We start from the raw sequence: 23,850 nt of genomic DNA, 5'->3' as shown, positions 1-23,850 counted from the left end.
AAGTATTTTAATTTAAATTAATTCTATTTGAATAATCATAAAAATCTTACTTACTATTTTCGTGAAGTTTATGTTCATATACTAACTAATTTTTAATTAATTTGATGAAGTCATACAAAACTCACGATTATATCATCATTTATTTATATTTTGAAATCAAAATTCTATATTTATCTATAATTTTAAATTTGTAGATAGTTTATCGTTCCTGATAAAATATAAAAAAAATTTAATTTGAAAATAACAAAAAATTAAGTGTTTAGATGAATATTTTGATTATATAAGTACGCAGAGCTAACAAATAATCACTAATATAAATGATGTCTCTTGATTATTTCATGAATGCTTTTATATATAATAAGTCAAATAGTGTGTTTAGAATTATGAAATTCAAGGAGATTTGGTGGGATTTGAAATTGAAAATACCTCGTGTTTTGTTTCAGGCATATGGAAACATTCCAGATTTCAAGTTTTGAAAGTATTTACAAGAGTAACTTTGTCTATTTTCAACCTCTTTCAATGTTCAAGATCACGCTTGATACTAAAAAGATTAGCATAAAACCAAGAGCTTCATCGTCTACTTTTTATCAGCTCGTGCAAGCTCGTCCATCAACATATGCGCCACTGATTTGTATCCCATTTTTCGAGCTGTAGAAGTATGGATCCATCAATCATGGAAATAAAATACATAACAAGAACAGCCGGCCACTGTAGGCGACAAAAATATCAAACCAACCTCTGTATATCGCTATCCCAGTTGGAACCATCTTTCGCTGCTTCAGGCAGAATGAACTATTTCACTCACATCTCAAGAATGTCAGGTGATAAATGATCGTAAGCTTAAAATACATAACACCGTTATATTATTTAGAAAATATTGTTACACCACAAATTACATCAAGTCCACTCGGAGCCTCGGATCAGTTCTACGGATGGATGACTTCCAAGATTTCAAGACATGAAGCCAATAATACAAATAGTTCGAGTTCGTGTTGATTTTAGATAAATCATACTAGACGGAAAACTTACCTATTACATATCCAAAAAGGGTTGACTCCTTTGTCTTCCACGCAGTGAGGGCAAATCCATTCTTTGTTCGCCCTAACTTCCTCCATTTCTAGCAGATGCACATGAAGCATGATTTAGTACCCACGATGAATTTTTGTTATGCCAGAACTCAGCTTTCAGCTTACCTTCACCATACCTGACCTTGAGACAAGCTCGGCAAAGAATACCATTACTAGAATGACAAATTGAGCAGTCGGTTTTGCCTGTATGAAAGATTGTGGGATATATATATCAAGATCCCCTATACAATGCAGAGGATGGAAGGATAAATAAGATGTTTTTAGAAGTAAACTGGCCTGTACATGGTTCGTCCATGTCAAGATAACCACAATGTTTGCAGTCTTCTTCACCACACAGTTTCTTTTGCCTGTAAATTCTCAAGAAAAGTTATAGACAACCCAACGCAACTCATTAATAGAAACTGGGGAGCAAAAGGTACTCTCAAAGTAATTTCAGAGCTAAATTAATCTTCAAGTTACTTCTTTTCTTTTTTTGAAGTAAGAACACACAAAATGCTGTCTCAAATTAAGCGCAAACTCCATGTACTGGAATCTGCTAAGATAATACCTCCAAAGTCCAAACTTGTACTCCTTAAATCAAATTCCTAGTGCTGTCTGACGAACTAAGACACTGGATAAATTTCAAAGATCCAATAGCTCCCCGAATGTGATCCTCGTTGAGTAAAAAAATTGTCATTTATTAAAAACCTTACCTTGAACAGCAAAACAAGAAGCAACCGTGAATATAGATGAGGAGAACAAGTACAACAAAAGGTAAATATGAACTGTGACACATTGAGGTGGAGATACAGACACCAACATGTATTGAGCGGATAAGAGTTTAGTCTCGTTGAATTTAATGCAATTTTGGTGGTGAAATGTACAATTTTAATAAAATCTGTGAGATTATAAAATATTGGTCAGAGGGGGTGCCACCCTCTCTTCTATGCTCAATAAAATAGGGAATGTGCGTCATAGTAGAGAACCTGCAGAAATGGCAGCAAATGCCATAGACAGGATTATACAAACTCCCCCTGCCTTTTCTCTCACAACGTCGAGCCAAAGCTTCCGGTGAAATCATGAGCAAGCTCCCCCTTTTAGGCCTCCCCCGAAATCCATTTCCAGGATTTTTTTCCTTGCTGTTTCCAGTACTACCCCTACCTTTCAAAAGAACCAATTCCCCTGTTCACTAACAAGAAAAACAAAATGAAGCTCAACTCGATTTCACGTAACAACAAGGATTGACAACAAAAGTAATGCAAACATATTATAACCGCGTCTATTAATGCAGCGGTGGACCCAACAATGCAGCCGACGGGGACCTTGCATGTTTTCATAAAAAAAATAACATAAAGTTAGTATCTTTTCGTGAATCAACCTTGAGACGTGGGTGATTTTCCACTCAATCGTGCGGAACGGCGCAAAGGGGTGGATCTGTAATCAACTTTACAGTATTTTCTGACTAGGGTTCTTTCAGATTTGGCCGACGATGAAAGGGAACGCAGTTCTGAGATGGTCTTTTGCAGGCCCAAAGAAGCCAATCGAGCCTGTTATTGATTTCAATAGATGCACGCAAAGTTACACAAAGGAGAATATGGAAAGGAGCCACGATATATAATCTCGCCGAATGGTTCGATGAAGAAATTGAAACCTGGTTTTCAGAAATACGGGCGTTTCTGATTTCTTCGTAATCAGATTTTGCTCGCAGTCTTCCCATTGCGTTGGGTGAAATGAAGAGGCTTTCGTTGTGAATTCGGGATCGCCTCTTATGAGCCTTCGAATTTGAATTTCAACGGGCAAATGGTCAGAACTCGTTCCGTTTATTCCACAATACTCCCTCTCGAAATAAAAAAGTTATATAATATTTCTTTCTTTTTTCTAATATTATTGTATGTATATGTAAACGAGAATTAAATTTTTTTGTCATTTAAGTTACATGTTTTATATATTTTATATGGATGTTGATCAATTCATAATTTCAGTCCAGTAATTCGTTTCTTTTTTATTTTAATATTTTAAAAAAATGATAGATCATAACACAATGCGGATCAGATCTTACCAAGGTTCCCCAGCAACAACCTCAGGATTGCTAAATACTTTGGCAGCGTTGTATCTCTTGTTAGTAGGAATAGGATCGCCAGCGGGTGTGTATGCATCACACATGACCTGTCGATACAAAAAACCACAAAATATTCTTTTTTTAGAACCGGTAAAATAATGAGGTGCCAATTGGGGTTATTCTACAGCATATTGGTGGCTCAGTCAAAACTTGATTTTTACTTGGTTTGGAGAAAACACAAGTCGAGGTCGAACTACTTGAACAGCCGACTGAGTCTAGCTCCTTGTAAGCTACTCAATCTCAAGTCATATTAATTTATATATTGTCTTTTATTTGAATCTCGAGTAGCTCTAGCTTCCATAGCTAATCAGGATGGGCTGGACCATAAAACTGCACAAGCTTTCAAGGGTAAATCGCTATCATCCATGGAGAGAAAGCACTTACAAGTACATGGTTTCCTCTCCTGAATGGATCGGGGAAAATTGCCTGAGGGCTGTTAAGAAATAAACAAAAGTTCGTAAATCAATAATGGGAAAGTTACACTGCAGGAAAAGTAAGAAAAAATAGTGATGATGGATAAAATCGTATGCAATAAAAAGGGTAGAAAAGGCTTACTTTAAAATAACTTCACTGTCTTCTCCCGGGGCTTGACCTGTGCTAGAACCATCGTAGTTCCACTTAGGAAGCTTGGATGGATCGGACACCAGACCAGAGAGAGTCTGTCAAATAGCACACACACAAATAAAAAAACCAGACATCTTTGAGGAAGTTACCAGATAAAAAGTTTCAAATTTCACGGTTTTCTGAAAGTAAAGAGATATAAATCTTGGAACATTAAAATTCACTAAATCACCACTAGCCTATAATCCAAGGTGCATGTGCTTGTGTGTGAATATTTTCATGTCATTCTAATTATAAAAAAAAATTAAACCAATGTGAAAAATCGTAATACTTTATTATATTACATAATTATTAAACTCTTGTTGCATTAATACTTAACTTCATTTAATTGAGCATATATTAAACATATCAATCCCATAAATCTCGTATTTTATGCTTAATCACCAAATAATCTCACTGCACCCCAATAAAATCAAATTTCCAAATTGGTGTGCTGGAAAACAAGTGGAGTCGGATAGGATCTGCAGTTGATAGAGTGAATACTCACCACTCGTCTTGCCTCCTTTTTGTGTAAAAGTTTGTTTTGTAGCTTAGCTAATGCGTCCAAGAACACATTTTGTTAATTCCTCTACACCCCTTAAACTATTTTCGTTTTTCTAATAATTTATTATATTCTTATCTATTTGTAGATTAAAATTCACTTCAATCAAATCTAAATATATATCTTCTTAAAAAAGAATTAAATATCCGACTCAAAAATATATTAAGTATTCGAAAACAATAGGGGCAAAATTATCCAATCCATAAAAAATGAATAGTCTGACCTGAGATTTTAAGGTAGTTTGGGTGGCAAAATGCAATTATAACCATTCGCATCCCCTCTTATCTTCACGGCGAGACACAAAAATACTTGAAACTTTGAAGAAATCTCTCTTATCTAGATTTTGTCTTGGGAAGTAAAAATCACAAATAACAGTTGTTAAATGGCTTCTCTTTCAGCTGCTTGTAGTATATTTGGGACATCAATGCAAATCCCTCTGAAGAGTAATTCCAGACAGGTAATTCATTTTCGATTAATTAACACATTTTATACCCTTGTTTCTGTATTTATCACACTGTTTATTCATCTAATGAACATTTGCGGATAACTATCCAGAATCCTAGGATGGTGTCCTTTGGTTGGCCAACAACCGGCCCTCGCAATATCAGAGTTCCAAGATTCCAGATTTGTGCTGTAAGACCGACATGCATATCATGTTGCTGAAACAAACTCGTGAAAACCAAATATTATATATAAACAAAATACGATAAGAAGTATACAAAACCTTCAATTTATCATTTTTTTTAAAAAAAAAATCTGCAATAAATTATTTCAATCATTTATGGTACTTCAGATTGAATAAAATGTTTTGTATATGATTTATTATAAATACCCATCAACGTTTTGTTTTAGAAAAAAAAAATTAATATACTCGATTGTACGAAACAGTTGAAGTCGGAGACACTGGATAAAATATGTGGCATAGTGAAGGAGCAGCTGGCTTTAACCGCTGATGTTGCAGTCACCCCTGATAGTAAATTCTCAGATCTTGGTGCTGATTCTCTCGACACTGTACGTATGCCTCTCACTTAAGCTGCAAATTGGATCCTAACTCAATTAATGTTTTACAAATTTATATAAATTTTGAAACAATGTAGGTTGAAATAGTGATGAAGTTGGAGGAGGAGTTTGATATCACTGTGCCGGAAGATAATTCAGGCAATATAGCAACAATAAAAGAAGCCGCTGAATTGATCGAGAAACTCGTTGAGCAGAAGGTTGCTACTTAGATGTCCCGTCCCCAATTCACCCCACCATTCATTGTTCGACAAATTATGCGGATATTATTCATGGATTATTTGAGATTAGGTTAATGGTTTTTTTTTTTTGGGATGAAAAGTTAACATTAAGTTATCGCGTACTGTTTTGAAATTTCTTCACGTATTTGAAGCATCGTTACAAGAGTTTATTTCATTATTGTCTGAGCGAGCTTGTGATTTAGATACAATATTGATGGAGGTGTTTGTCTAATTAGACTATCAAACATGATTTTGATCGATTCGATAATAATAATTTTTTGCTTGGAAAATAATTATTATAAAAAAACTTTAATTCATCTATAAGTAATCATCATTAATGTACATATTTTTATCTAGTTTTTTAATTGTCGATAACTTTTTTTAAAAAAAATTTGTGAAAAAAAGATGGATTATATTTGATAAAGTAATTACAATAATTATTATAATTTAAATTTTTTTATTTTTTTTGGAAAAAAATACGAGTGTATTCGATAGTAGTTAATCATAAGTCTCTTTATTGACCATTTAACACAGATTTTGGCAGTGGGGTTGGTCTAAAACATATAATGTTTGCAACAATTTTCATAAAAAAAGTCAGTTAGCGCCGTTGCCGGGGATCGAACCCGGGTCACCCGCGTGACAGGCGGGAATACTCACCACTATACTACAACGACATTTGATTTTGCGTCAAATCATTAATTATATAAATATAAATAAAACTCCACTGCTACGCTTTACATTCGCTTCGCGGCGTTTCCGCAGAATTAAAGCTCAGATAAAACTCAAAATCCGCATTGACATTACTCTCATCATTCAAGTGTTAATTTTTGATTTTCTATATTAAGAGATAAAAGACTCGAATTTGAGTTATTATAATGATAATAGAAAGTTAGATAATTAGGTTTGTATGACCCTACCCACATGAGTAGTGCCTCAAAACCATTGAGGAGTTGACACTTGTCAAATTTTGACACGTGTCAACTCTTCATTGTAAGTGTCAAAATTTGACAAGTGTCAACTACTCAATGGTTTTGAGGCACTATCCATGTAGGTAAGTTCGAACAAACCAGATAATTGGACCAATTCGCAGATCTCGATGAATTAACTTTTATAGATGATATCTCATTACGATTATAATTTTTATGTAAAGTCGAACTATTATTTATATTTTCTTATAATTTATTGATATTGTAATTTTTCATGTTTTATTGGGACAATTTATAGGCTGTTTGATGGAGTATGCTCATGCAAATAATAATTATTTTGAAATCATTCCTGCATGTGGCGTAGTTTTCAGGTGCTGCAACAAAAAAATAGAGTTTGAAGTGTCAAATTTCTTTCTTCTGGTGCTAGAATTTGACTAAAACAATGTTATTTTGATATTCATATAATTATTTAACACCTATAATGTGTGTGCTTCTGCCACTGATCCTAATAATAGAAGATAAGTCCACTGCTACTCTATTACATCCCCTCGTTGTTGATATATCTGCCGCCATCATATAGTTTAAAATCAGTTTATTCCGTTCAATTTTGATTATTTTTATAAGATATCTATTAATTAAGAAAAAAATTGTTTCTTAATAAAATTCGACATTTGTATATTAATTTTGTAAAAATAAAATTCTAAACTTTTAATTTTTCCTGAAAATTAAACCTATTTCTTTTACTAAACCAAAAGCTGCCAAATTTTTTTTTTATATATAAAAACCAAATAATTCGAACCAAATAAAACTCGATTATTTCGACATAATAAAAAAGATTTAATATAAAGAAATCGAATTTTATTAATGATTTGGTTTACTCAGTTTAGCTTTTTGATAAAAAGAACCGAAACCGAATATATCCATTTTATTATTTAATAATCTTATTATTTATCATTATATTATATTTTTCATATAAATAATGTTTATCAATAAATATATATAAAATTCTATACTAAATATATGGGCCGGGTTACAAAGCTCGCCCCCTTGATCAATCTAAACCAGGGACCGTGGTTACAAAGCCCAGCCCCTTTGAACAATGAAAACTAGGAACCGGGCTTTTTAACCAATGGCCCTAAATTTTATTTTTTTAATATAATTATTATTATATTAATAAAAACACGATTCGTCAAAAACGAATTCATCTTCTAGATCGATCTACTCCTCCAACTAGCACTCGTTCGTTACCGTTTTCCAGTTTCAACTCCCGCGAGAGCAAACACACAAAAATGGCTACGGATTCAGACACCTTACAAGTACATTTTCTATCTCCCTTTTCTCCTCGAATCATTCATTACTCCCTGAAGCACATGGCGAGGAAAAATATATATTTTAACGCATAAAAGTTAACCATGCTTAGAATGGTTTAGATCTGGAATTTTAGCTGACTTTTTTCTGGTGTCAGTCTCTTAATACGCAATATTTTTACGTATATGCAGAAAGAGGAGGATGAGAAGGAGTTAGATTTGGTGAACGACGTGCAGGAGGCCCCGTTGCCGCTTACTGTCACTTCAAGGGTTTGATTTCAACTTTGCTTTTATTAATTTATGATAAAACCGGTGCCTTTGAGATTGGATGACTGAGGATGTTGGGGAAATGCAGGTGTTGTATATGTTGGGGGATATAACTGCCGGTCCCGCTTATCGATTTGCACAATGGTTGGAGTTGGTCCGTAAACGGAGCAGCAAGTATCCGGCATCGGGGTTCCCCCATCGACTTCAACGTCAGGAGAGTATACACATGAGGTACTTTTTTGCCGGTACATGATGTTTGGGTACTGTCTGTTAAATGCTGTTGCATTGATTATACATCGATTGCATGGTCAGTTATTAGGACCACTGAGTGAGCAACTGTCTGCTATAAGATTAAGATGATTGCTTAATTGAGTGAAAGCAGTCCCGTTTTAGATTCCTGATTCAAATTCTAATTAAATCTTTTTTAGGAAATATATGCATGTGGTAATTCATATCCATTTCGAGTTTGACATGAACCAAGTTATGTAAATGCTCATATTTTGTTTAAAAGAAGTTGGACATTTTCAAAAGAGAGTACCATTAAATTAGTATGTGATAAACTGTAAAGTAACACAAAAGTCCATTGATCGAGCCCAATAAATTTCTTTGGATTTGGACGGCTTCTCTTGGACAATCATGGAACATGTTTATAAATCTACTTAGCTGAGAAGCCACGCCTACCTAGGGATATAATGTAACTAGCTATTTCTTTGTTATCATGTCACTTGGCTTTATGAATGTCACTATTTACAATTATTTTTAATTATCTGAATATCCACTTTACTTTTTTTTTCCTATCTGTTATCCTAAATTTTTATTGGAAGAATTTCCCCCATCAGGATATGAACGGAAGTTTCTTTAAGATACCTGTTGTGGTTGTTAATTTGTATAAACTCTTTTCGTGAAAAACTCTCCTTCTAAGAAGAGAAGATTTACTGAGATCTGACCCACACCGCTGATCAAGATTTTTGTTTGTAAATTGCCTTATGTAAACTGAACATATATTTGTTTAGCGCATAGCCAAATAGGTGATGCAGCAGTTGTAAAAGAAAGCTGCATTTTATCAGTGTGAAATTAAGCTATATCTCAGCTACATCCACATTCAAGTGAAACAATACTCCTTCTGGTCTTAAGAGGAGCAAGCGTTTTATTTGTAAGCTCTGGAGAGGTGTCATAGGCAAAAAATTTGAACCTACTTGTTGACATCCATTAAAGTATCACTTGCATGTTCCAATATTTCTATGAGAGGTTGATGATTAACACTGTTCAATATAGGTCTATTTGTGTTTTTATATCCTTTTTATTTATATGAGAAACATTTGCTTTCCCTTGGCTTATGTTTATGTTTGTGTTTTAGTCAAGAAGAAAATAATATTGATTCAAAAACTGCCTCAACTTTTGAACGAGCTCCAGAAATCAGTTTGTGGGAAAGACTTGGTAAATCTGGCATTATGGACATCAAATCAACCTCCTTCTCCTGGAGCACCCTTTCTTCTCTTCACCACACAGAGCATAGCAGCAGCACTGAACAATCTGAAGATGAGATGAATAAAGCATTAGAGGTTTACTAGAGAAGTTGTAGTTGGTGAATCACTTTTTTTCTCCCCAGTTTTCTGGTCTTTGCGTGACTATAGTGTTGTAATTGTTGTGGCTAATCAAATTGGTTCAAAAGGATATCTTAATGCGGCCGCTAATATTGTTGACCAATGCGTGTATGTGTATACCTATTTGGGCAAAGATACCGTTATTCCACATGAAGTAAATATGCTCGTGTGTAATACTAATTGTACGATATGTAACCTTTTATCCTCAATGATTTGGCAAATGGTAGATGCCATAAAACTTTCTCCTTTTCTCCAAGCATAATATTTTGTGTTTGTATTATCCCCTTTTCGTTCCAACATTTTGAGATTTAGGTATGTATGCTAATAAAATATATGACAAGCCATTAACCAACTGCAAATTATACTTTCTTGAGTAGCTGTTAAGTTCTACATAGAGCACGAGAGCTCGTCTGATTTTTTTTACCTTTCAACGTATGTACTGTTGTCGTTCTTAATCATTGCTTTGTTATTTTTATGCCATTGCAGGTCACTGTTAATTCTGGTGGGGTGGTGTTTTTCGCTCTATTCAACCAACCAGAAAACAACGAATCTTCTTCCACGGAAGCTGCAGCTGTTATTAAGTTCTCCTCATCAAGGATGGCCACCCAGTCTGAACGACTTGGGTATGAATTTGCGAAGTGGCTCGGTGTTCAAACTCCACAAGTTGTTCCTTCACTCTTTAGCAATGATTTGTTTAGATACGTGAAACAAAAACTTGAATATCCTAAATTTTGTACGCCCACATTCAGGCTAGAGTCATTCACAATTCAAGTTCTGAATGGCTGCAAATTAAGGAGGCTGCAGAAAAAGCAAAAGATGCAGCTATGAGAGAAGGGGATGAGATTGGTGAGATGACATGTTCAGAACTCCTGGAAGCTCTGGAGCTTAGTCGCGGCCTTTTACTTATGAAGTGCGTTTAGAATCTCTTGCCAGATGCTATAGTGCGTCTAAGAAAATTTTCTTGCACAAATGCTTATTACATTAGCATTAAATAAAGAGCGTAATAGACAGTAAGGTAACAAATTGCTGAATTTATATTCAATTGTGATTGGATCTTCACAGCCTAATTGAGTCGACTCGTTTTTTATGTACCTACTTCTGTAAGTCTCTCGAATTTCTCGCATGTGTGATTATCATTGTCAAAAATTTCAACGCCCCGTAAGATAGGGCCTAAGGTCCATATAAAAATTAGAAACAAACTTTCAAGCTAATAGTTAGCTATGCACTTGTAATTAATCCAGGATATGGCAAGATTCTGCACGCTTATTATCAAAAGCATGCATGCTTAATGTTTTACGTAAACTTGACGTTTGTAGTTATGTGCATGGATCTCCTCTGTTGGAATGTTCAAATGCATTTGAGTCACTTGAAGCTGCAGAAAAGACTTCCGCAGCCCTGGGAAGAATTTTGATGTTGGACCTTGTTATAAGAAATGAGGATCGTCTACCTTGTCGCCATCTCAGGTGGCGTGGGAACTTTGCCAATTTACTCTTGTCTGAAAAAGTAGTTAGAGTAAACAACGATGCTCTGGAGGTGGCTTTTAATTCTGCAATCAAGAAATATAGACCCAAAGTGATTCGGGCACTTCAAAAAGAAAGAAGAGCGACTTCTGTTGACTGTAGATTTAGCCCTCCTCATCCAGGATTGGTATCACAGTCTTCTGATGTTTCCGACATAACAGAATCTCCAAAATCTGGTACTATGAGTGTAGCGAGTCTCGCTTTGAATGAGTCATCTGGTTCTGATTTGCATATTGTGGCAATCGACTCTGGAGTGCCTCGGAGGCCGCCAGCAGGGAAACTTGCAAATGACCAGGCAAATTACCCGAAGCTCGTTGAGCTACTCATAAACTGCCCCGAGTATGCGTCAGACTTGTTGCGTGAAATAACTGGAGGAAAACTAGAATCTTTACCACTTGATACCGATACCGAGACTGATTTACACAGAAATGAAATAAATTCAGTTGTGACTGAATTCAGAAACGGGTTTCGAGCAGCACTCAGAGACTTGCAGGGATTTCACATGTTTCTTCTCACACTTAACCAGAAACTAGATAGTTTGTTACGTGCTTTTCTCAATATCATTGACAAATCTTCTGGAGACCTTGACAAAGAGGATTTGGTGGTTCCTGAATCCCCATCACGTGCTAAAGAGATGGAGGTCCATTGTCCTTCCCCAGGCACGGATAGTGTTCTTGTTGATGACAATTCGAATTTGAATGATTTAGAATCACAGCGAACACCTCCCAGGCCACCATCTTCTGGATTTAAAGAAAGTTCTGAATATTCTCCGATACCACGTGATAGTTCACATGGGAAATTTAGTAAAGGAAGTGGTGAACCATTAGGTAGCTTGAGATTGACGTCAAAGATTCGCGACTTTTACCGATTTGCAAAGGTTTGTGACACAGTTTAAGAGTTGTATGTTTGTCTGAAATAAACGGCATCCTATCATGCTTTTTGGTCATGTAATGTTTTGAATTCTTTTTCTAGTTAAGCAAATTTTGGGTAAATGAGGAATTTTGATATACAGGTTGTTCCTTTTTCAGGTGGATGCAGAATTAAATAAAGAATTGGAAAAATGGAACGATATGCTTAAAAATGATGCAATTAAACTTTGCCAGGAAAACAATTTCATCACTGGATTTTTTGAAGGTAGTGATAGCCATGGTGTGGTGGATGCTTATGAGTTGAAGGTAAAATCGTCTTGTGACATGCAATTTTGACTCTATTTTGGTAGTTTTTGATATCTTGGAAATAAGAAGCTCCTTTTTATTTGAATGCTCAAAATTCAGGTGAGGCTTGAACACATTCTCGAGAGAATAGGGTTGATATCTGATGCAGCAAATACTGAAAAACCATCAGAAATCTCCGCTGGTCTGTTCATTGGCGGTGCACTCACTGCTCGATCCGTATACACTCTGCAGCATTTAGGGATTACCCACATTTTGTGCCTGTGCTCCAATGAAATTGGACAGTCAGATTCTCAGTTTCCTGAGTTATTTGAATACCAAAATTTTTCTGTATGTGATGCAGACCCTTTTGTTTCTCTTCATCTTCAAAGCTTCCTCCACCCCATGCTTCATAATTTTTTTAGACCTATTAATTATAACGTCATATCCTGAACAGATATATGATAATGAAGACGCAAATATCAGTAATATCTTTCAAGAAGCTCATGATTTCATTGACAGTGTTGAACAAATTCATGGGAAGGTTCTGGTTCACTGCTTTGAAGGAAAGAGTAGAAGTGCGACTCTAGTTCTGGCTTATTTAATGCTCCGGAAGTAAGTGATGGATGATTTCTTGACGTTTCACATCTATACGATATTCACGTGGAACAGGAATTGATTATATTTGTTATGGTAAGAGAAAAATAGAATATGGAAAAAACCCTAGCAAGGGAATTAAGTTAAACAATTGACAATGAAGATCTGAACTAACAACATTCCGGATACCCTACCAATAAGCACATCCCCCTTTTATTCCTTTTCCCCTCTCACGACCCTAATGAGCCCCTCGTATTCAGCCTGTGCTGGTCGGGCTTGCATTAATAGGGTCCGTTGAACACATAATGAGTTGCAAAATATGACAAATTTACATGCAGACAAAAAGAGAGTAGATGAACAAAGAACAAAATCATCCTAAGAATAAAAATAAGTTCTTGTCTTGCCAACTAAAGAAATTGCCAATTGGCAATTCTTTTTCAAGGGGAATACATGTTTGATAAAATACAACTTTATGGCATTTGTTAACATTTCTGCAGATATTGAGTATTGCATGGGAAGATACGTGAAACATTCAGTCGTCACTTTAGAAAAAGATTTAGCCCATCAAGGTTTTTTTTCGCAATGCAGAAACTTTTCCCTATTGGAAGCATGGAATGCACTGAAAAGAGTTCATCGTAGAGCCCAACCTAATGATGGCTTTGCGAGGATTCTTTTAAACCTAGATCGAAAGTTGCACGGCAGAGTTTCTATGGAATGGCAACAACGCAGACCAACAATGAAGGTTTGCCCCATCTGTGGAAAGATTGCTGGCTTAAGCAGCAGTTCTTTGAAGCTTCATTTACAGAAAGCTCACAAGAAACTATCATCCGGCAGTGTGGACAGTGCTATGACTATGGAGATACGGAAGGCTTTGGATGCACTCAAAATAAGTCGAGGAGGAAGTGTCAGCCCGACTCAGAGACAATCTCATTCCATGATCGATGAATAGATGGCCTGAGCTTTTCTTGGCTCGTGAAGTGCTCTATACTAGTTTTTATCGAGAGTGTGTTTGAATTGAGTTTTACATAGGTCAATTTGGCGGAATCTATTGTTAAGCTTTAATTTCTCCAGGAAATTTGAGCAACAGATGGATGGAACATTCATGAATAACAAGCCAGGGAAAGACATTTATGCGTCGGCAAACCCCTAGTATAGTTATGCTGGTGTAAATAGAATAGTTACGTGTGAAGCTGTATTTACTGGTCAAATCTTGTAAGTAATTTGTGTATGAAAATAGTATTTCTTTTAGTTCTACATAGGATTAGAAATTATGAATTGTGTATGCATCTGTATTTTCTAATATAAAACTGCTTGCGTCCTTTAGTTCTACGTAGGATTAGAAATCATGAATTGTGTATGCATCTGTATTTACTAACGTTAACTAAATGTATGAAATAAGCATAAATCTTATCCCCCTTGATGAAAATCTCTATTAGCCCCTTTGATTAGTTGTTCGATAAAATATTCTCATTCATTATTTCTAACACTTAAAAAAAATTTTAGTAAAATCATCTTATTAATATTTCATGTGTACATTTAATTTATATAATCTTCAAAATGTTTTCTTAATAAGCTCAGTCACCTACCCGGCTAGTATATACTACGGGCACCGAATTTGGTGAAAGGTGGGGTAATTATGATCCAAATTTCTATCCCTCCGTTCCGTCCTAGATGTCAATGTTGTATTTTTTTCATCTGTCCGAATATATATTTGTATATATTTTTTGTTTTATTTTTCTTTTTCTATTACTAATCTACTTGTATTCGTTAATTACTTCATACAAATATTCTTTTAATCACTTCGTATCAAATATTGTAAACTTCATCAAATTATTTTTTATACCCCCTTTCCTTTTACTTCGCTTGATGGCATTGTTAATCAAACCTCAACGCTTGGCTTCAATTTTGTTTTGTAATTATTTATCTCATATTAATCAAATCATTAAATTAAAACTACAATATTATCTTTTATATATTTTTTAATTTAAATTCATTAATTATTAAAAACAATAAAATTTTATACCAAATATAATCAATCAAAATAAAAATATTATAATTTATTGAATATCATTTCACATCTATTCAAATATTTTAACAACTACAATATTATTTATTTATCCAATCTTGTCAACTCAACTGAACCTAAAGAGATCCATCGCCAACAGACTCCTGATACTTGGATTGAAGCTTAAAAGTTACAAGGAGTTGATATCTTGTTACTCTAAACTCTAAAAGTTCTTCCACCCCGAATACAATTTGGTACGCTGCACCATGTACAAAGACCCAGTAACCCCATTGAATTGCAAATCCATTTTCAACTTATAATTATCAAAACGTGTACAATATTAACCCACTCCTAACACGCTACATCAACCAAGATCATAAGCACACTGCATCCTATTCTGATCCTCTTATTTTACACGAACATGGGGGCAGAACAGCAAAAAAGTCTTGTGTGCATAGGTTGAATTCACGAAATTTCTAAAATAAGGTGGGAAATGCAGCAAGCAAGGTCTAAGTAGCAGGAGTCATGTTTCATGATGAAGTCGTCTGCAATTTTTTCGCTTCTTTTGAATCTAATCCCTCTGCAACTGAGGAGGTTTCCTCTCCATTAGAGCCAAAACTTCTAGGATTCATACGAAGCACCTCCTCTTTTGTAAGGATTAATATCTTACGAGCCATGCCACAAAATTCTCTGGTTTCGACAAGGAAACACTACTAATGAGCATGCAGCAAAATATTAGATGCACTAAATACGGAAACAGTGTAATAAGATAAACTGAAACCTATGGATAAAAGTGTTTAGAAAAGAGGGAAATATATATATACATATATATAAATATCTTACTCCCAAGGATCATCTCCAACAAGCATCATATCATCCTCATCATCTGTATAAACAAGAAGCCAATTCTTGCTACGAGCCCTGAGTTCGCCATTGAATACGAAGAGATTATCCAATTCAGCAATCAATTCATCGTAATTGTTGAACTTCGCAAGCTCTATAGACCTTCCAAGGGCCATTCCCTGCTTATGAACCTGAAATCGAGACATTTAAAATATATTTATATATATCAAGATGAATAACTATTGTCTGTAGAGGGAAAATGTCAATATCCCAGATAGAACCTTGGTGCAACTTCTTGTTGAAACAGTACTAACTTTGCCTTCCCTCTCTCTAGCTGCAGGATGGAAGCTTTGAAATTGTTTCTCTGATTCACAAGCAGCAGCTGAAAAGTTCTGTTTTGAGCCCTTCGACTTGTCACACCTTTGATCAGATTCAGTCGTAGAGGAATAATAGGAGTTTATGCCTTGCTGTGTATGGCCTGAAGGCTCCATCCCTGTATTCAGCAATGCTGGCTTTGATGGTACATAGTTGCTAATAAGTTGAATACCAAAGAGCTTGCAATTCCCTTCGTTAGATTTCAGAGACTCGGGCATTTGTTTGCATATGGACTTCGGTGTTAGGTTTTGTCGTTGATCGGGCAAGATTTGGAAGTAAGGTGAGGTTGGTGGAGGCATCAACCAATTTGTTTTCTGATTGTAACTAGTAGGACAAGACGTCGTGGAAAATTCTCTTAAAGTACTGTACCTGGCTTCCGAATGTGGCTGATAAGTCGTATGGCAACTTTGAACATGAGTTTTTGAACCAGAATTCATCGCGTCAAGTGGCCTGTCAGAAGGAACCATAGAACAAGTGTTCCCAAGTAAACCAAACTTTGCCTCTTGCTCTCGTGTTTGCCGCTTCAAATTTGATTCATCAGAAAACATACAGAAATTGCGGGTTGAATCAATCTGTGATCCCAACCCTGACAAGAGATCTGTGAATGAATTCTCCGTCCTTCCTGAAGATAACCAGTTATCTGATTCATATCTTCTTGAAGTAGACACATAGTCAATTTGCTCATCTTCTAATGGTGGAGCACATAACAGTCGCTTCTCAGACATGTTTGAATCGTCTCTCTCCAAGAAAGTGCCTCTCAAGGTCGATAGTTCTTGTCCTTGCGAGACCTTTGGAATCCCACTGGAAGGTGTCAGGTCTAGTGCCATCTTAGGCGCACCTAGATTACGTTATAGGCAATTAATCATGATTCGGCTTCCAATTAGATATATAAAACTACAATCATAGAAAAACAACTTTGGATAGATTAAATTGAGAAACACACCTTCCCTGGTAAGAACAGAAGAGTCTGGGGATGAAGGCAAGGTACTTGGTCGAGGCCTTTTTGATCTGGGGACTGGAAGTGGGTTCATTGCATGAGGAGGTAAAGCAGGTTCTATGTTCCACGGTGAAACCCTGTCTGGTCGAGGAATTGCAGAAGTTTCATCCCACCGCACCTTTATGCAAAATTAAAGGAAGAATTCTCAGAAAAGAATAACGAGAAACAATTAGCAACTGAGGGATGTTATGAGCAAAAAAATTAACAAGGCAACGAGGAGAATAAGCCTAATTGGGATACAAAAACAGAAACCTTTAGACATCTCCATTTTGAATTTGGCCATCGTTTTGCGTCAGAGTCTTCAACACCAACTATAGTTCCAGTAAACCTAAAAGAAAACAATTTACATGATAAAACAGCACGACGAAATCAAAAGAAAAGTTGCATATCATTCAAAAATACTACCTACCTCTGTTCTGGTGTTTCTTCACCTTCAAATCTCATTTTAAATCTCATTCCTACCGAATAATTGCTTTTTACAGAGTTCACATATTGATCATAAGGGACAATAAACTCAGCCGGGCTGGTCCTGTGACCAAAATGTGACAGGTGTTGAGGGGATGATTAAAATTTAGAAGAACAATAACGCTTGCCACTGAGAGAGATATATGTTAGATCGAGCAAAAAACCTGGGCTTGTAAAACACAGTGAACATGGTTTTTGTTTGAGTAGCATGCCAAGCTGTTGCAAGAACACCAAGATGCATGTTGTGGCTGGATATGACCGATGATGGAACATTACCCTGTTGTTTCATAGCACGCCTAACTCCGACACGCAGCTCTCCATTCTCCCCCCTGAAATTGTGCAGCCTTTGAATCAGGTGTATAGAAATATAGCTATAGCTAAAGGCGTAAAAGTAAGACTGGCATCTAGCCTCAAAAATATGAAGGCATCCCCAGCAACAAGTCTCTTTGAACTAACAAACACGCTCCACCCACTCTGAAGGAGGTGCCTCCTGGGTTGACCTGGGATTAATCAAGCAAACAAAATCAAAAGTCGACCCTCCATTCAGAAGCAATCAAAAGTTGGCTCGTATATAAAGGCAATCTACTAAATAAACACAGATTCAATGTCATATAAGAATGTGGTTCTTTCATCTTTTTCTTTCTTTTCTTAATCTTCTCTCTCTCCCCCCCTCTTCTCTTTTTTAGGGCAATCGAGCATGCATTATAGAGCAACAGTTTGGTTTCTAATAACTACTTTTCTTGGTAAATGATTTTTTGATATTTTAGACTCTTAGCTCTCCCTGAGCAACCTTTTAACCAATTTCTACATCAGGGTTGAAAAACTCTCTTCTACTGCCTTCGAAACCCAATTTCATTTCTTTACGTCAATATTACTTCTTATCTCATCAACATAAAATAGAGCCATTATATAACAAAACAAAGACACATTTACTATCCCAAAAACTTATGTATGTAGACACACAAACACACACACAAGATTGGTTGATAAATCGACAACTACTAACACGATCTCAATTTTCTAAAGGTTGAGCATGATTTATGTCAATCCAGAATATAGTGAATAAGCACAAATCACGAAATGAGATTCATCAGAACGTTACCGCGAAAAATATGCCTGAATCGCCACTCAATTCCATGTAAATCTTTGGCCACTAATTCCTGAGTGGGAGGTTGCTTTGTCATGTCCTGTCACGTTATATAATCATACTGTTACTAACACAAAAAATCTTACAGCCCTAATCAGACAATATCTCATGACTTCGGCTGGACTCATCCTAACCAATGGGGGCAGGCATTCATCAGCATGTCGTCTTAGCACTGAGAACCCACCATGGGTGCTTGTATCTGATGCAGTAAGAATCTTACAAAAAGAATGGACATGAAAATGCGGTGGTGGAGGAGGCAAAGTCTCCTTCTTCGAGGCATTCTCATCTTGCTGCAATAGCAAAACACATCAGAAAGAAAAAAAATCAAGAAATCTCTTACCCTGTGAAAAAGTTTCATCCAAAGTACATAAATAGGACAAAGTATTAGCTCATATAAATAGCACAAAATTGTAGCTCACATTTGGTTCGGGTATCAAAATAATCTGTGCAAACACTTCATCAGTATCTGGTTCAGCCTGTTCATGGAAACATAAATAAAAATATAAAACGTACGAACTCTTTACAGATAATAAACCAATTAAAATTTCATAAAATGCTGTAGACAATCTAATTGGTTCATTTATTTTTAAGGGAACAAATTTACCTTCAAATACACGTTAACAACTCGACAGAGGATCTTTGGAGGAAGATTATACACTGGCATCTGCAGGTCTGCACTTTGTTTAGTCGACGCCTCCACCTATTCAATAAACCCCACAAACTCCAATAAAAGATCCAATCAAACAAAAACCCCATTGATCTGTGAAACGCATTAAACAACCACCATAGTTATCTTTCATGCTCTCCTGAGAGAACATCTATAATCTCGCAGGATTAGTGAGCTCCAATTTCTAGTTAACAAATCTAAACGAACAGCATTAAAATAAAACAGTTGGACTCAAAATGCCAAAAATGGAAACAGATTGAACAAAAGTATTCTCAAATTCAAGAACTTGCGAAACGTTGCAATTACTAAAAAAAATCTATTATAACAAAAATCACACCTGTTCTATGTGACCCTGAGGAAAATAGAAAACAAGCTCGCTTTCACGAGGCACGGGAACTAAAGGACCGGCGCATGCTTTCCATAACTCCGTGTACAGCGCTGTCTCAGCATCCACTGTGATAAATAAAAATTAAAACTTCCGATCGATGTCACCAGAAGATAGACAAAAATTTCAGAAGAAGATATTAAAGAGGGAACAAGATATGCCAAACTTTCACCTGAATTATCTTTCCTGGAACCCGAACTCTGTTTCTCCTGTCTGGAAACACAATCATCTGTCTCATGAAAACCCTTGACCAGAACCTCAGAAGCAGCCATGCTCAATACACAACTTTCAACTCAGATCTCTCACATCTCATAACCCACAAACAAAATCAACAAAAACCAAGGAAAATTCAACTCTGAAAACCGGTAAAAACAATAGGGAAAAAGAAATGAATCAGCCCAAAAGCCCACACCTCACGCGTGTTCGTGACTACGTAAGAAAATTTGAGATAGCCAGGAGGGATCTGAGGATTTTCTGCGAATGAATTCAATCATCCTTAAGAATTTTTCGTGTATCCGTGTAGAGTATATCGTCAGGACAAATGAAAGGGAAGGGGGAGAGTAGGAACGGAAATAGGCGGTGACAAAAGGGGTCCGGATATTCGGGAAAATGAATCTGATAAATTCGTATTTTTAAAAAAATAATAATTCATCAATATTTTATATAATAAAATACCTTCTTTCCGTTAAATTCCCAAAACCGTGTTTGGGAATCAAATTAAATAATCACTCTGCGTGTTGCAAAATTATAAGATAACCAAAATTTTTACTTTTAAAAAATAAGATAAATTTGACATTTGACGATGACGGTATAATTGAGGTGAAATTATTGTTATTTTTTTTATTAAAAAAATTTTACATGTAGAAAAGAGATATAAATCATATAGATGTATTGACATGATTTTATATTAATATTTTAAATTGATCATATCTATTTTTGTATTCCACCAGAGCTGAAATTCCTCTTATAAAATTTTAAATTCTCATATTTAAAATGGAGAAGTTTAAACTTTGAAATTCATCTCAATAACAACTGTCTTTTTCAAACATGGAGCATGTGTTTCCGTTTGTGATGGGAATTTTTAAGATGCTCAAAAAATATATCGTTTGAATTATTGATCTAAATTGTTATAAAACCAAACAGAACCTTGACCAGAAGTAACCAGTGGCGGGGACCGGCAGACAATCTTGACGGCGTTAGATGGTGTTGGGATGTTACAGCTAGGGTCGTCAATGGACGTTAAGTGGGAAGAAATATAGTTTTCATGGGAAACTGGGGTTGTCTTGCCAAATACGGGCGTGGTAGGATGGGTTTAATGCGCACACTCTACCCTATTTAATACTTTCTCTTTGGTTACTTTTTATTTATTATTATTATTATTATTATTATTATTATTATTATTATTACACCACTGCGCTTGCTTCCTCCACTCGTGTGACGGGGAATTTATTTTATGCCAAGACTAGATGTAGGGATGATAATTTTTCCCACGGGTTTAGAGCTCCGCAGGGAAAACCCAAAACGGGAATGGGGATCTTCGATTTTTTCGGCTTTGAATTCGGGGATTTTTTTAAATTCCCGATGTAGTTCGGGGTGGGTATGTGATTACTATCCTCATCCCCGAANCAGAAGATAGACAAAAATTTCAGAAGAAGATATTAAAGAGGGAACAAGATATGCCAAACTTTCACCTGAATTATCTTTCCTGGAACCCGAACTCTGTTTCTCCTGTCTGGAAACACAATCATCTGTCTCATGAAAACCCTTGACCAGAACCTCAGAAGCAGCCATGCTCAATACACAACTTTCAACTCAGATCTCTCACATCTCATAACCCACAAACAAAATCAACAAAAACCAAGGAAAATTCAACTCTGAAAACCGGTAAAAACAATAGGGAAAAAGAAATGAATCAGCCCAAAAGCCCACACCTCACGCGTGTTCGTGACTACGTAAGAAAATTTGAGATAGCCAGGAGGGATCTGAGGATTTTCTGCGAATGAATTCAATCATCCTTAAGAATTTTTCGTGTATCCGTGTAGAGTATATCGTCAGGACAAATGAAAGGGAAGGGGGAGAGTAGGAACGGAAATAGGCGGTGACAAAAGGGGTCCGGATATTCGGGAAAATGAATCTGATAAATTCGTATTTTTAAAAAAATAATAATTCATCAATATTTTATATAATAAAATACCTTCTTTCCGTTAAATTCCCAAAACCGTGTTTGGGAATCAAATTAAATAATCACTCTGCGTGTTGCAAAATTATAAGATAACCAAAATTTTTACTTTTAAAAAATAAGATAAATTTGACATTTGACGATGACGGTATAATTGAGGTGAAATTATTGTTATTTTTTTTATTAAAAAAATTTTACATGTAGAAAAGAGATATAAATCATATAGATGTATTGACATGATTTTATATTAATATTTTAAATTGATCATATCTATTTTTGTATTCCACCAGAGCTGAAATTCCTCTTATAAAATTTTAAATTCTCATATTTAAAATGGAGAAGTTTAAACTTTGAAATTCATCTCAATAACAACTGTCTTTTTCAAACATGGAGCATGTGTTTCCGTTTGTGATGGGAATTTTTAAGATGCTCAAAAAATATATCGTTTGAATTATTGATCTAAATTGTTATAAAACCAAACAGAACCTTGACCAGAAGTAACCAGTGGCGGGGACCGGCAGACAATCTTGACGGCGTTAGATGGTGTTGGGATGTTACAGCTAGGGTCGTCAATGGACGTTAAGTGGGAAGAAATATAGTTTTCATGGGAAACTGGGGTTGTCTTGCCAAATACGGGCGTGGTAGGATGGGTTTAATGCGCACACTCTACCCTATTTAATACTTTCTCTTTGGTTACTTTTTATTTATTATTATTATTATTATTATTATTATTATTATTATTATTACACCACTGCGCTTGCTTCCTCCACTCGTGTGACGGGGAATTTATTTTATGCCAAGACTAGATGTAGGGATGATAATTTTTCCCACGGGTTTAGAGCTCCGCAGGGAAAACCCAAAACGGGAATGGGGATCTTCGATTTTTTCGGCTTTGAATTCGGGGATTTTTTTAAATTCCCGATGTAGTTCGGGGTGGGTATGTGATTACTATCCTCATCCCCGAAATCCCCGAACCCGTCTCGAAAATAATATCAATAATAAAATAATAGTATTATTAATATTAATAATATAATAATATTATTATTATTTAAAATATTAATAATATTATTATTATTAATATTGATATTGATATTGATATTAATATTAATATTATCTCTAATAATAATAGATAATAATAAGTTTTGGTTTGAGAAAATCTCCGAATCCGTCATCGTCTTGTCATATTAATATTTTTGAAACGGAGATGGGGACGGGGATGGGAAGTTGATCCCCGAAGTTTCGGATTTGGGGGTTCCTCGAACTCGAAAAAGCGGGGATGGGGGCGGAGATGGAATTCGGGGATGGGGATGGGAACGACAAACCCGTCCCCGTCCCGGCCCATTGTCATCCCTAAATAGCTGTATATATTCAATGATTTAGAATACCGGCTCCAAAATTACACTATTAGTTAAAAAGAAATGAATATACTAATTACTATTTATTTATTCGCTCATGTGTCATTTACTTTTTACCTTAGAAATATGCATCCGTTTTTTTTGTGTGCGCACTTTGAATAAACCCAAAAAAATCAACATAATAATCTACAAATCATACTGATCTAATAAATCATACCGAACAAACTTTATATCACAATTCAGAGTTGAGATATTACTGGGACACTCGTGCATCATGCTTGTCTTTATGGGTTTTGGATAATTTAAAGATTTTGTCTAAGTTTTTGATGTAAACAATTAAACAACCTAGCTGCTAGCTATAACGTACGTGTATCTGTGTAATTGGCTATGGGAAATTAAAATCCTGGCCTGCTATTTTTAAAAAAAAAACGTTTGACTTTTATTCATCCATCCCCGATTCATTTAATATATATA

General features: G+C 35.5%; 4 protein-coding genes and 1 non-coding gene across 9 annotated transcripts; 2 read left to right on the top strand and 3 right to left on the bottom strand.

Moving 5' to 3' along the window:
• Positions 1 to 416: 416 nt before the first annotated feature.
• Positions 417 to 3,985, bottom strand: LOC140965635 (uncharacterized). 4 transcript variants are annotated; one of them, XM_073425765.1, is made up of 11 exons: positions 3,742 to 3,974; positions 3,348 to 3,619; positions 3,127 to 3,233; positions 2,719 to 2,841; positions 2,446 to 2,614; positions 2,054 to 2,249; positions 1,365 to 1,435; positions 1,194 to 1,271; positions 1,030 to 1,117; positions 737 to 792; positions 417 to 648 (listed from the first exon to the last, which is right to left on the bottom strand). In XM_073425765.1, the coding sequence occupies exons 4-11, from the start codon at positions 2,782 to 2,784 to the stop codon at positions 578 to 580; spliced, it is 795 nt and encodes a 264-aa protein (XP_073281866.1). In that variant the 5' UTR covers positions 2,785 to 2,841; positions 3,127 to 3,233; positions 3,348 to 3,619; positions 3,742 to 3,974; the 3' UTR covers positions 417 to 577. The 4 variants fall into 4 exon arrangements, with proteins under 4 accessions (XP_073281866.1, XP_073281867.1, XP_073281868.1 ...); XM_073425766.1 differs by having other exon boundaries at positions 3,571 to 3,619; XM_073425767.1 differs by having other exon boundaries at positions 2,054 to 2,228; positions 3,127 to 3,619; positions 3,742 to 3,985.
• Positions 3,986 to 4,642: 657 nt separating this feature from the next.
• Positions 4,643 to 5,761, top strand: LOC140965636 (uncharacterized). Of its 2 annotated transcripts, none has more exons than XM_073425770.1 (4): positions 4,643 to 4,805; positions 4,904 to 4,981; positions 5,237 to 5,359; positions 5,446 to 5,761. In XM_073425770.1, the coding sequence occupies exons 1-4, from the start codon at positions 4,731 to 4,733 to the stop codon at positions 5,575 to 5,577; spliced, it is 408 nt and encodes a 135-aa protein (XP_073281871.1). In that variant the 5' UTR covers positions 4,643 to 4,730; the 3' UTR covers positions 5,578 to 5,761. The 2 variants fall into 2 exon arrangements, with proteins under 2 accessions (XP_073281871.1, XP_073281870.1); XM_073425769.1 differs by having other exon boundaries at positions 4,892 to 4,981.
• Positions 5,762 to 6,188: 427 nt separating this feature from the next.
• TRNAD-GUC (transfer RNA aspartic acid (anticodon GUC)) lies at positions 6,189 to 6,260 on the bottom strand. Its single transcript has one exon. It is a non-coding gene; the product is annotated as a tRNA-Asp (tRNA).
• A 1,450-nt stretch (positions 6,261 to 7,710) lies between these two features.
• Positions 7,711 to 14,277, top strand: LOC140965664 (dual specificity protein phosphatase PHS1-like). The gene is made up of 11 exons (XM_073425808.1): positions 7,711 to 7,828; positions 8,012 to 8,089; positions 8,175 to 8,317; positions 9,444 to 9,648; positions 10,177 to 10,353; positions 10,440 to 10,600; positions 11,007 to 12,087; positions 12,239 to 12,385; positions 12,485 to 12,712; positions 12,819 to 12,976; positions 13,547 to 14,277. The coding sequence occupies exons 1-11, from the start codon at positions 7,802 to 7,804 to the stop codon at positions 13,905 to 13,907; spliced, it is 2,766 nt and encodes a 921-aa protein (XP_073281909.1). The 5' UTR covers positions 7,711 to 7,801; the 3' UTR covers positions 13,908 to 14,277.
• A 710-nt stretch (positions 14,278 to 14,987) lies between these two features.
• On the bottom strand, positions 14,988 to 20,448 carry LOC140965633 (auxin response factor 2A-like). Its single transcript, XM_073425762.1, has 14 exons — positions 20,015 to 20,448; positions 19,795 to 19,910; positions 19,395 to 19,490; positions 19,210 to 19,266; positions 18,925 to 19,080; positions 18,746 to 18,830; positions 18,053 to 18,143; positions 17,808 to 17,972; positions 17,588 to 17,707; positions 17,431 to 17,506; positions 17,125 to 17,296; positions 16,088 to 17,019; positions 15,807 to 15,997; positions 14,988 to 15,653 (listed from the first exon to the last, which is right to left on the bottom strand). Exons 1-14 carry the CDS (start codon positions 20,112 to 20,114, stop codon positions 15,494 to 15,496), a joined length of 2,517 nt encoding a protein of 838 aa, XP_073281863.1. The 5' UTR covers positions 20,115 to 20,448; the 3' UTR covers positions 14,988 to 15,493.
• Positions 20,449 to 23,850: the final 3,402 nt, after the last annotated feature.

Source organism: Primulina huaijiensis, unplaced genomic scaffold (genome assembly GCF_012295235.1).
Source record: "Primulina huaijiensis isolate GDHJ02 unplaced genomic scaffold, ASM1229523v2 scaffold11459, whole genome shotgun sequence".
Lineage (NCBI taxonomy): Eukaryota > Viridiplantae > Streptophyta > Magnoliopsida > Lamiales > Gesneriaceae > Primulina > Primulina huaijiensis.
Note: the sequence above shows the minus strand (reverse complement) of the source record. Positions and strands in the feature narration are given on the sequence as shown.

Coding starts and splice junctions, on each gene's coding strand:
- LOC140965635 (XM_073425765.1), bottom strand. CDS start 2,784: ATGGGAAGACTGCGAGCAAAATCTGATTACGAAGAAATCAGAAACGCC. Junction 1,118..1,193: donor CAAGGTCAGGTATGGTGAAG/GTAAGCTGAAAG, acceptor TGCATCTGCTAG/AAATGGAGGAAGTTAGGGCG. Junction 649..736: donor TGGGATAGCGATATACAGAG/GTTGGTTTGATA, acceptor ATACTTCTACAG/CTCGAAAAATGGGATACAAA.
- LOC140965636 (XM_073425769.1), top strand. CDS start 4,731: ATGGCTTCTCTTTCAGCTGCTTGTAGTATATTTGGGACATCAATGCAA. Junction 4,806..4,891: donor TGAAGAGTAATTCCAGACAG/GTAATTCATTTT, acceptor GAACATTTGCGG/ATAACTATCCAGAATCCTAG. Junction 5,360..5,445: donor GTGCTGATTCTCTCGACACT/GTACGTATGCCT, acceptor GAAACAATGTAG/GTTGAAATAGTGATGAAGTT.
- LOC140965664 (XM_073425808.1), top strand. CDS start 7,802: ATGGCTACGGATTCAGACACCTTACAA. Junction 7,829..8,011: donor CGGATTCAGACACCTTACAA/GTACATTTTCTA, acceptor ACGTATATGCAG/AAAGAGGAGGATGAGAAGGA. Junction 12,386..12,484: donor TGGATGCTTATGAGTTGAAG/GTAAAATCGTCT, acceptor CTCAAAATTCAG/GTGAGGCTTGAACACATTCT.
- LOC140965633 (XM_073425762.1), bottom strand. CDS start 20,114: ATGGCTGCTTCTGAGGTTCTGGTCAAGGGTTTTCATGAGACAGATGAT. Junction 15,998..16,087: donor CAACAAGAAGTTGCACCAAG/GTTCTATCTGGG, acceptor TCTCGATTTCAG/GTTCATAAGCAGGGAATGGC. Junction 15,654..15,806: donor GTTGGAGATGATCCTTGGGA/GTAAGATATTTA, acceptor TGTCGAAACCAG/AGAATTTTGTGGCATGGCTC.